General features: G+C 40.3%; 1 protein-coding gene across 5 annotated transcripts in view; it reads right to left on the bottom strand.

Annotated features, from left to right (window-relative positions):
* The window catches only part of TBC1D4 (TBC1 domain family member 4), a 178,425-nt gene that overhangs the window by 68,222 nt on the left and 97,445 nt on the right, over nt 1-12,758 (bottom strand). For all 5 annotated transcript variants that reach the window (XM_027589378.2, XM_027589379.2, XM_027589380.2 and 2 more), the window contains exon 2: nt 523-1,110. In XM_027589378.2, the coding sequence (XP_027445179.2) occupies nt 523-1,110 (588 nt within the window). The remainder of the gene's footprint in view (nt 1-522; nt 1,111-12,758) is intronic.

Raw genomic sequence — 12,758 nt, 5'->3', positions numbered from 1 at the left:
TTACACCTATAATACAGCTTGCACCCCGTTATTTTAGCAATGGTTCCAGTAAGTTGTCAGGCCCATGGTATTTTTTTAACTTTCTTTTTTTGGGTAACATCATCTGAAGATACACCTAGGAGTCTCTAGACTTTTCCTTCTCTAAAGAAAACTTTCTCTTTCTCCTCCATGCCTATCACACTTTCCCAGATTATTCCCATCTTTAAATCCTCTGCAAGACACAACATCTATTTAAGAATCAACCTAAGGCAAATGCTGGTGATATGAAGGGTCATCTATTTAATCGCTTCATTCTCCATCTCTCCCGGCCCTGTTCCCTCACTTCCTAAAATCCACATTCCGTGTCTGCCTCTGGGCCCTTCTCTACTTCCGCATTTTCCTTTGCTCGGCTCTCCACCCGCCTTCCCTGCTAGCCCGGGGAGGAGTGAAAGCTGGAGCAGTGCAGAGTGCGGCCGGGCGGCGCCGGCTGGCTGGCGAGCCCCGTGTGCTGAGGCCCCCCGCCAGCACCCCGCCCGGCCGCACCTGGAACAGCATCGTCCTGTTCTTCTCCGAATCCGACGGCTGTACGTGACTCGGCGCACTGGCGTGCCTCCTTCGCGGCAGTGGTTTTTGGCTGTTCTCGTGAACTTTCCTTTGCAAGACTCCGGTGACGCTGCTGCACCGAGACCGGAACTCCTGCTGTTCATCAAAGCCAGAATCTTCCAGAATCCGCTCCGGGAAGCCAGCTCGAGAGCTGGGCAGCCCCGGCTGGCTGGCCGCGGCCGGTAAGGCAGGCTGGGTGTTGGGGACGCCGTCCCCTTCCTCGGACAGGATGTCGGCGGCTGGGCCGGGCGCCGCGGCCTCGAAGTCCACCGGGTCGTCACCCGCATCCGCGCCGCGCTGCTCGCCCTGGATCCTCAGGCGCTGCTGCTCGTGCAGGCTGAACTTCTCAATGCAGTCATCGATGAGGCTCGACGGGGCCTTCTTGTGGGTCACCGTCACCTTCCCGCAATACAGGACTTCGAACTTCTGAGAGTTGTAAAAGGCATCCTCGCTGTCTTTGCTGGCTTTGGCATCCTCTTTCATGGCAGCTTTGGATAACTGCCTTATGCTGCTGATCACATCCGGAACCTGGAAAACAATTGAAAAATCCGCATTTCAGTTGAATATTTAGAGAATTTATTTTTATCTTATTTTATTTTATTTTGTTATGTTAGTCACCATACAATACATCATTAGTTTTTGATGTAGTGATGTTTACTTAGACACGGAATGTATTCTCATCCTAAATAAGGTATAGAAAGTAACAGTCACACCCCATATAGGATAAAGCATAAACTTAAGTTACACTGTTGGACATCAATGACTTAAAGGTAAGATAGAAATTTAATATCAGTATTATACTTTCCCATTTTAAATGCATAGGTTTCCCAAAAACAAAACTGTGAGACTAAATAGGCCACTGCCAACCTTTAATAAATCATGATATATCCTTTCAGTACTTTGAAAAGTTATTATAAGGGATCAGAGGTCTTAGAAAAATTAAGATTAAAAAAAGTATACACTAACACACATCACCCAGGACTGAAAAAATAAATAAATGCAAAAAATAAAAGTTATTGTAAGTCTCAGCTGAAAGGAACCAAAGTTCCAACAATGAGCATAAAATAAGCTTTCTGGATAAAGAGATTCAGGCCCAGACACTCCTCATCTGCATTAGCCTTCAGAAAAAATGCAAATGAAAACCATAGTAAGATACCATTACACACCTATTAAAATGGCTAACATCAAAAAGAGAAAAGTTCCGCTGGGATGTGGAGCAACTGGAACTCTTGTACATTGTATGCAGAGATGTGAAATGGCAAAACCACCTTAGAAAATCTTTTGGGAGTTTTTCTGGATGTAAGCATAGACCTATCTCATGACCCAGTAATTCCACCCCTAGAGATTTGCTAACAGCCCTGAAAACACATAATCCACACAAAAGCTAGTCCACAAATATTCATAGAAGCTTGAGTCACAATACCCAAAACAACCAACCCAAATGTGCATCAAGTGAATACTCCCTAACTACCAGAGAAATGCAAATCAAAACCACAATGAGATATATCATCTTACCAGACAGTTATCATCAAAAAAGACCAGAGGTAAGTACTGGCAAAGATGTAGGAAAAAAGGGAATCCACACGTTGTGTCAGTGGGAACATAAACTGGTGCAGTTAGTATGGGAAATAGCATGGTGTTTCCTCAAGATATGGGTGGCTCAGATGGTTAAGCATCTGCCTTCAACTCAGTTCATGATCTTCAGATCCTGGGATCAAGCCCCACATTGGGCTCCCAGCTCAGCTGGGGAGTCTGCTTCTCTCTCTCCTTCTGCCTCTACCCCTGCTTGTGCTCTCTCTGTCTCTCTCAAATAAAAAAATAAAACTTTAAAAAAAAGATATTAAAAATAAAACTATCATATGATCCAGCAATTCCTCTTCTGGGTATATATCCAAAAAAACACAAAATTACTATCTCACTGCAACATTGTTAACAATAGCCAAGACATGGAGACAACCTCAGTGTCCCTCCACAATGAATAGATTAAAACAATATGATATACAGATATAAATATAAGTATACAATGGAATATTATTTAGCCACAAAAAAGGAAACCTGCCATTTGCAACAACATGAATGAACCTCAAGAGCATCGTGCTAAGTGAAGTAAATCAGAAAGAGAACGACAAATACTGCGTGATCTCATATGTGGAATTTTTAAAAACTGAACTCAGAGAGAAAACAGATTGGTGGTTGCCAGGGGCAAAGTAGGTAAGGGGGATGCTGGGAATGGTCAAAAGGTACAAACTTCTAGTTATAGGTTAAGTTCTGGGGATGTCATGTACAGCAGGGTGACTATAATTAATACTACTACATAAGCAAGTAGGTCTTAAAAGCTCTCATCGCAAGAAAAAAAACCTGTAACTATGTGATGTTAAACTGATTTTGTCAGTCATTTCCCAACATATACATGTATCGAATCATTATATTGTACATCTTGACCTAATACAACCTTGAATGTCAATTATATCTCAATAAACTGATGAAAAAAAGCAAACATAAAATGTGGTACATTCATACAATAGAATACAAATTGTCATCTCTCACTTGGTTTACTGCACTCATCTTTTAACTGGTGTCCCTTGCCCCCTTCAGTCTACTCTCAAAAGCCAGAAGGATCCTTTTTAAACTGAAGTAGAATCTTTCCTCAACAAATGTCATGTTACTCACCTGTAAATCCTCCAAGCTGCCCATTTCATTAAGAAAAAAAGATCCTTACAATGCCCTAAGGGCCCACGCCATCTGTATATGACATGTGTACATTAAATATGCCCTGTAGCTACATGTCCTCCATACAACCTCTAGTCAACCTAGATTTTCATCTTTTCATCCTAACGCCATTTCCTATGACCTTACTCCTGAACTCCCTCTCATTCTGTTGGCGCCATACTGGCTTCCTAGCTATTCCCAGAGCATGCCCCCCACACTCCTCCCTTAATGGCTCTATGCTCCATGGTCCTCTCCCAGTTCACTGCATGGCTCGCTCCCTCATTCCATTCAATCCATGCTCTAAGGCCACCTTGTGAGGCAGCACGTGCCCCCCACCCCAAAACACACACACACACACACACACACACACACACACACACACACACACACACACACACAGCATTCCTTGGATTTTTTTCCCTATTTCATAACTCTGTAGCACTTACCTCTTTTAACATCCTGTATAATTTACCAGAATGTAGGACCTAAGAGGGCAGTGATTTCTGTCTTTTGTGGACAAAAAGATTTCTGTCTTTTGTTTTGTTTCATTTTTTCCTTTTATCCCAGAACATAGAATGATTCCTGGTACAAAGTACATGCTTATGTTGGCCAAAGGAAAAAAAAAATTGGCGGGGGGGTGGGGTGGAGTGTGGATAATTTTTATATTTGGCAAAGAAGATTATTTTTATACTCAGGGTCGTTTTACATTTAGACATAGAGAGTATATCTTCAAATCTAGCACCAATTCTGAAATGGGAACTTCTCTTTCTCATAATTATTTGGGATATACTGCCAGAACACTCACAGTTCAAAAACCATAAGAATTTCAGCTTGCTGGCCAAGTACTTCCTATGAAAGAATAAAGTCCAAATGCTATAGTTTCAATGACTACCCTGAACACCTGACCTGTCTCGGGGAAGAAATCAGGTGTTTTTACTAACACATGACCAGCAACCTTAGCCTTCTTGTCATTTTCTTTTTGCCTTAGTATCTGACAAGGGCCAAAGCTAAGGAGAGTGAGCTACATATGCAACCCTGCAAAAAGCAAAATGATTCTGAGGCACGTGGATGGCTCAGTCGGTTAAGCATCTGCCTTCGGCGTGGGTTCTGATCCCAGGGTCCTGAGATGGAGCCCCATGTCTGGCTCTCTGCTCAATGGGGAGCCTGCTTCTCCCTCCCCCTCTGCCTGCCCCTCCCCCTGCTTTTTCTCTGTCTCTCTCTCTGTCAAATAAATAAATAAAATCTTAAAAAAAAAGGCAAAATGATTCTAGTGGCTATTAGGCAAAACCCTAAGACAGTTCAATGCCTTCTTCCTCACTAACCATATTTCATGAAATACTTCTCATCTAATTTTGCAACCCAAGGGTTCCTAAATTTCCAAAGTGTCTCTGTAGAGTGAGGAAAGATTATCTGTAGGATTTTTTTTAACCTGCAGAATTTTGATCTTGTTATAAATATGTAAACTATTATTAGAGTTGTATTCTACTATTGAGACTACAAATAAAGTTAATTCAACCTTAGGTGTATCAATTCCTCTGTCTTCCACATTTGTGCCTTTTCTCTACCATTAGGTTGAGAGCTCTCATATGTGGGGAACTGATTAGGGGCTGAATTTCTACAGTCTTACTGACACTTCCCTGTGACCACAGGCAAAGCCTTAGTACCTAAATGTAATTCAGTTAATGACCCAGTTTATATAAGCAAAGCTTATCATCTTGCCTAAGCTGCGTTGGTCATTTCATCTTCCAATAATCTGAGCGTTAACTGCACCATGACACCCTCCCTCAGGTCATGATATCAACAGCTCTCAGTGACCCGGGATGCAGAGAGGCTCCCCCTGCAGAACTGACCGAACAACCTCCAGCTGTTTCTATTTACCATTACGTGGCAAGCACACACAAAATATTATACAGCCGCTGCCGACACACTCGGAGGCCACACCAGGAGAGAGACACTGATGAAGTAAGGTCAGTAAAACATCCATAGTGGGGAAATGAGTTATTAGAGAAACATGAAAACCTATGAGGCATTTAATTTAAGCGGCCAATCAGAAGCAGCAGAAGAAAAATAAAACTCGGTCCAGTACTTGCACATACATGTGACATTTTGGAAAAATGATATTTTTCCCCTAGGACAGTGTTAGCTGACATATTTCTATGTCCTTTTCTATGTTTTTGAATGAATTTGAGTCTTCATATGTATTATATCTTTCAACATCTCTTTTCCCGCTCTACTATTATACTGTAAACTTTTTTTTTAAGATTTTATTTTTTTGACAGAGAGAGAGAGAGCACAATCAGGGGGAGTGGCAGGCAGGGGGAGTAGGAGAAGGAGAAGCAGGCTTCCCGCCAAGCAAGGAGCCCGATGCGGGACTCGATCCCAGGACCCTAGGATCATGACCTGAGCCGAAGGCAGATGCTTAAGGGATAGCCACCCAAGGTGCTCCTTTACTGTAAACTCTTAAGTGGAGAACTGAGTGGTGGTGATTTTGTTCTTACTAGAGCTCTTCCATGTGACCGCTGGGAAAGTATTCTCTTCTCAGAAGAAACTGAGCGACCACTGTCAGGAAACAGAAGTATAAATAGCAGGTTTGATACAGGTTTAGTAAATTTCTGTTGCTAACTCAAGATCTGGCATTCCCCAAAAATGGAAAGCCATAACTTTTCACTCTGCTCAGTGCTCACCCAGCCGGGAAGTGAATGTACATGTCAGGAATGTTTCCAGATGCCACGGAGCACCTCAAACTACACACTCTAGGTACATAACCTAGTTATTCATACTCGAGCTATGAGTAACATCATTGCTCAGGATCTGACTATGTTGCATGGAACCTGATGAGGATTTAATGCCAACTAAAGGCAAGGGTGTTTCTTTGTTGCTGTTTTTAAAGATTTATTTATTTATTTGTCAGAGAGAGAGAGCGCACATGAGCAGGGGGAGCGGCAGGCAGAGGGAGATGCAGACTCCCCGCGGAGCAGGGAGCCCGATGCGGGGCTCGATCCCAGGACCCTGGAATCATGACCTGAGCCAAAGGCAAACGCTTAAACGACTGAGCCACCCAGGCGACCCCAAAGGCAAGGTTTTTATTCTGTAGCAGGACATAATCTTTAACACAAAACAACAATAATGAAAAAGACTCTCCCAAATAGGGACTGAGCGGTTTGTATTCTATCCCTAGCTCTGCCAGGAAAATTTGTGCTATTCCTAATCCCAGAGTTTCTTCACCAGTGAAAGGGGGTGGAGGGGGGCTAGATAGAAGGTCCATAAGACCTCATCCAGATCCAAATTTCTGTGAGTTTATTTTTGCACCAATGTCAATACAGGATCAAGGAGATGGAAAATTCACTCTGTTAAACCAGAAATAGTGTAAGTCATTGAAATTACTCATTTTCATTAACACACAATAGTCAATTCAACAGACAATAAATGAACAGGGCTTTTTTCAAATGTCTCATAATATTAAGAAAAAGCACAGTGCCACCTTAAGCCAATATGTTGTTGTTACACCTTCAGTGACCTCAAAAAAGAATTTAGATTCAAATATCAAAAATCAGACAACAGCAATTTCTCACTCCAGAGAAGGAAAAAAAAATTGCCACTAGATCCCTGGATGTCATGCTGTGGTTTCTCATTAATTATCATAATTAGTTATCACACTCCAAGAAATCCAAGGGTATTATAAAAATTACACTCCACCTGACTTCAAAAGAAAACAAATTCTACAAGAACCACAACTGATGTTTAAAGGTCTAGGCAAACACCAGAGAAAAATCTGGATAGTAAAAAGCACTAGGGAAAGATACCTTTGGTCAGGAAGCCAGCTGAAAGTCGTTCTCCAAGAGCACTAAATACGCCAAACTGATGCAGTCCTCAGCAATTAGCCTTTTGTCACACTTAAGAAGTTCTCTTTCTTTTCAAATAAGGCAGCAGTAAATCCATTGTACTTGTTAAAGTCCACGTTATCACTATGCAGCCAATCATAAAAGTTCCCAGGAATAACCGTTATTGCTTCAAAAGTAAAGTATTTCCTGACTCTGCAATCAGGAAACACACTGATTGTTCAGGACTAAAGAGCAGAAGTTTTAGCTTTCTTCAAAAAGAAACATTTTAAGTTTGATAACCACTGTCTTTCTTACACTACTTAAATAATTATGAAGACAAGAAAAGATTATAGTACGGTATCTTTTTTCCTCAAAAAAACTGGTGAACAGATGAACCTCAGTAAACATTTAAAAATGGAAACAAATATGAATATGAAAATAAGCTTAAGAAATAAAGCAAAAAAGTGAGTAAATTCTTTTACAATCGATATGAGCTTAACTCCTTGATTCATTGTTAATTATTGTAATAGTTACAGTAGGCACAGAGAAATTTAGATAAGTACAAAAAGGAGAGGGATAGTATTTTTTTGAAGTTGAGAAAAAACACTAGCAAATATTTCAAGTAAACTGAAAAATCTGCCTAATGAAAAGAACTAACAATTTAAACTAGTCTCAGGCCAAGAGAGACGGTATAGAAAAGAAATACATTTGCTTTGAAAGTAAGACATGCCTTTAGGAGGAGGGCAGATTTCCCTTCTAAGTATGTTTTAAAGTATTAAGGGGCACCTGGCTGGCTCAGTGGGAAGAGCATGCAACTCTTGATCTCAGGGTCCTGATTCAAGCCCCACATTGGATGCAGAGATTACTTAAATAAAAATAAAAATAAAAGATCAGCTCGGCATTTTGAGAAAAAAACTAATTTGGTTATTTAATGTTATAATTTCTGTTTGGTTTTCAAAATCTCCTCTTAACCAGTGGAAAGTGATCAGAAGGTAGGTCCATGCCATGAAATCCTTCACTTAGTTAAAGAAACACCACCCATTACCTGAGGAGACAGGAGGTTTTTCCAGCCCCTGTTACCTTGGAAGCATGGTCTGTGTTGTCGTTTTTAAGACAAGGCTGTCTGACAATTTCAATAAGAAATAAAACTGATTTTTAAAAACCATTTTAACTTGTATCTGAAAGTGCTTCAGCGATTTTTGTATTTGGTTAAAAATATAAATTATTATTTTAAGGGAAATTTTGCACAGTAAAAAAGGTCTGATTATCACTAGATGTAGATTCAAAATCACTAGAGTAATGCAGGATTTTAAAAATCACATAATTTTATAGCTAAAAGTGCCCTAATGGGATCACTGATCCCCACTATCTTGTTTTATAGATGTGGAAACAAACTATTTACATCCCAAAAGTTACACCAATAAAGAAACACAGGATGAGATTACAGAACGGAGACTATTTAGAGCCAAAGAAAGCAGAGTATCTCTGTGACAACACCACAGTCATCCAAGTTGCTTGGTTTTTGAGCCACACGGGCTGGAGTCAAGACAGTTTCCTCTCACATCACACTTTACTTCTTAGATATTCTCAGCCACTTTGCTCCAAACTCATTTCTGGCTCAGCTCTTCTCTAACTGCAGTTTCTTGGTGGCCTCTGAGTTAGCTCAAGCATCAGAGAGGGAAATTCTTAAAACCTTTCTGCTAAATTCTCCCCTCCCATTCTGTCTCACTGCTCCCGTCACTGAATACCATTGCTGGAAGATAGGACTTGTGCTTTTATGACTGTTCCAAATTTACAAGTGTCCTCAATAGCAACTGAGTTTGTGCTGGAGAGAAACAGCATGACAAGACAGAAGATGGGGTAGGGTAGGGAGTAAGAATTGAGATGGCGAAGGATTGGCAAGGGCAGTCCTTTCCAAATTCCCTTTCAAAAGTTAAATCGTTATTGTAAAGTGGATTTGTCCCTAGCATGGTATATTAGAAAAGCACAGAACGTGAAGTTAGAGGCCTTGAGTTTAAAGCCCATTCCAATATCTATTATTATCTGTAGTAAAGACACTGTACATCTTTCTCAGCCTTTGGTTTTCCACTCATCTGTAAAATAGGAATCACAATGTTGATTTCAGAAATAAAGTGGGGAAATTAAATGTGTAAATGTGCCTGATACAGCGCGGGGACAATGAAAGCATTCTATAATGTTTAATTAAATCTACAATATAAGCAGGATTTATACTGTAAAGAGATGGAAGAAGCGGGGAGCTGCTGATAAATATCACCTTCACGAAATTTAAATTGCAGTGGGGGGGACATAATAAGTAAAATATAAAGGATTCTAGATAGTAAAAATGGCTAAGGACAAAAATAGTGCAGGGAAGGGGACAAAAAGTTTGGAGGGGGTGGCAGAATAGTTGCAATTTGAGAGAAAGGACTCTCTATAAAATATTTGAGTAAAAACCTGAAGTCAGCAAGGAGGTGAGCCATACCGGTATGGCTCATACCGGGGGGTGACATTCCAGGCAGACAGAACACCAAGTACAAAGGCCCTGAAGCAGGAATTTGCCTGGCGTGTTCAGGGAACAGCGAGAAGCCATGGGAGTGAGACCATCAAAGAGGCCACTGTGGGGAACAGGAGGAGGCATGTCAACCACGTAGGGCCCTGAAAGGACTTTGGCTTTTACTCTTGGTGAGACAGAAAGCCACTGTAGGGTGCTGAGTTCGATGCTTAAAGGCTCCCATTGCTGTTGTATGGAGAAGAGATGGCAAGGGTGATAAGCAGGAGCCACTGAGCTAACAGTGGTTCACAGTGGAGTGACAGCAAGGGAAGGGGTGAGAAAATGAAGTTTTCTGGGTATAATTTAAAAGGCACAGTCAAGATGACTTGTTGATGGATCTAATGTGGCATGTAACAGAAGGAAAGGAAGCATGAATGAATTTTACGGGTTTTGGCCAGAGGAACCAGAAAAAGAGAGCTGCAGTGAAACAGGTTGTGGGTGGGGGAAGCTTCAGAGAGCAAGAGCTTAGTTTTAGACATGTTAATTTTGAGAAGCTTATAGGCATCTAAGGGGAAATATATACATAAATATACATGTCTAGAGTTCAGGGGAGAGGACAAAGCAAAGAAAGAAAACTTGGAAGGCATTTGTATACGGATGGTATTTAAAGCCATGAGATGAGTTCATAGAGAGAGTGAGTACAGATGTCAGAGTGAGGCAGAGAGAGCCAGGCAAAGGGAATACCTCTAGGGACCAAGCCCTGAGGCACACACTGTTTAGTCTGGGACATGCAAAGATGTGGGCAAAGGAAGATACCAGTCCCAGGGGCAAAACCAGGTGAGAACGGTATGGTGAAGCCAAGTAAGAAAGGCTTCCATGAAGGAGGGAATAAGCAACAATAGAAGTTTTGGTGGGGACTTAGAGCAAAGTTCTTCCTGGAGTAGGTTCCAAAGAAAATTCCAGGAATAGAATCCAAAACACTAGGTGCAGGAAACCTATTAGGGCAGGAGCTATAGGTACAGCAAGTGAGTCAAAAGACGGTTCTCTCATGGATGTAAGAAATGACAGCTCCAGTAGAGAATATCCAATAGTAAAGGGGAAACTGATGATCTGGAGGAAGAAGACAGAATTGCCCGCAATGTCCTTAACTAGAGGCAGCACCTAGGGCACACTGGAAGAGTCTGAACTGACCCAGGGACATGGACAGTCCACCTCAAGGGGAAAGGCAAAATATAAAGGCACAGATGCAGGAAGATGGGGTGGGGGGGGCATGGAGAATTTCTCCTCTGACTGCTTTAAGTTCCTAAGTAAAACAGAAAGAATGACCATCAACTGAGGTGATGATGGGGAAGGAGAGAGACACAGTATGGAACACTGAATGATGCAATTCAAGGTTGAATACAGACAAAACTGTGAGGTGAAATTATCTTTAGACCTCTCAGGCTACCCTTCCAATGCTCTGATGATGTTGAATGTGCCCCTACAACCCCTTCATGGGAAAATGTGTATTGTAATCTAAGGTTGAACTTGAGAACTCATGTTATCAGGTAGGAATTCAGGAATGAGCCAGCAATTAGAAGAGATTTTGTACCCTGAAATGAAACCATGTAGGTAAACTGCCTTTTCTGCCTAGGATGAGATTGGAAGCTATCCTATATAAGTAATGTTTATGTAAGGAATACATTTTGGAAAAAGTTTGCATATAGTTAGGCAAAAAAAGAAATATAATTCTTTACCTTAGCAAATAAGAGTAACACAGATTATAAAGTATTTGTATCACTTGTAAAAAATAATTCCATATTTCTTTTATTACATATGGGTATTTATATGAATATGACCAAAAAGGGAAAATAAGCGAAGTCATTAACACAAGAAACTCAAACTTCTTATACATATTTAATCTAGAAAGTTAATCTTCTGGTTTTTTAACTGTAATAACATAGAATAGGGGCATCTAAGAAGCACCCCTGAAAAGAGGTTGTTTATTTTTTTAAGCTGGCACTATGAGACCCACAGTTTCAAATGCAGCATAGCCCTTTACCCAACCACAGATCACCTTCAATATGAGATCAACCTATTACCTGCTTATTCAACTGGATGCTTTCTAGTCAGCAAATTAGTCCTATTATTTACTTCATGCTCACATATTTAAAAGTATACAGTTCAAAACTGATAACCCTCTAGCCAGCCTAACTAAGAAAAAGAGAGGACACAAATTACTAACAGAAATAAAAGAAGGGACATCACTACAGATCCCATGGAAATTAAAAGGATAATAAAAGAATACTATGACTCACTTCATTTGCATAAATTTGATATCTTAAATGTAGTAGAAAAAATCCTTGAATGACAAAACTCATATAAGAAAAAATAGATGATCTAAATAGGTGTATTCCTGTTAAAGAAATTGTATCAATGATTAATAATTTTCCAAACAAGAGAACGTCAAGCCCAGAGAGATTCACTGGTGAACTCTATAAAACATTTAAGAAAGAAATTATACCAATTCTCTACTATCTCTTTCAGAGGAAAGAAAGAGAAAATTCTTCCTAAGTCATTCTATGAAGCCAGCATTAACTTCAAACCAAACAAACAAAAAACCGAGACAAAGATGTTACAAGAAAAGAAAAACTACAATATCTCTCATGAACATAGATGCAAAAATTCTTAAAATATTAGCAAATCAAATCCAAAAAAGTATAAAAAGAATTATACACCAAGACCACATGGGATTTATCTAAAGTATGCAAGACTAGTTCAACTTTTGAAAATCAATTAGTATAATCCATCAAAACAACAGACTAAAAAAGGAAAATCACATGATGATATCAATAGATTTAGAAAAAGCATTTGACAAAAATCCAACACCTATTCATTCCAAAAACTGTCACACACACACACACAAACTCTCAGCAAACTAGTAACAGAGGGGAATTTCTCAACCCAATAAAGGCTTTCTACAAAAAACCTAAACCTAACATCATAGTTAATGCGGAGTAACTCAAAACATTCCCGCTAAGATCAACTACAAGGCAAGGATGTCCCCTCCCACCACTCCTCTTTCTTTTTTTTTTAAGATTTTATTTATTTATTTGACAGAAAGAGAGAGAGAGAGAGCACAGGCAGGCAGAGCAGGAGGCAAAGGGGGAGGGAGA

This window comes from Zalophus californianus, chromosome 3 (assembly GCF_009762305.2).
Source record: "Zalophus californianus isolate mZalCal1 chromosome 3, mZalCal1.pri.v2, whole genome shotgun sequence".
NCBI classification, from domain to species: domain Eukaryota; kingdom Metazoa; phylum Chordata; class Mammalia; order Carnivora; family Otariidae; genus Zalophus; species Zalophus californianus.
This window is presented reverse-complemented; position numbering and strand designations above follow the sequence as displayed.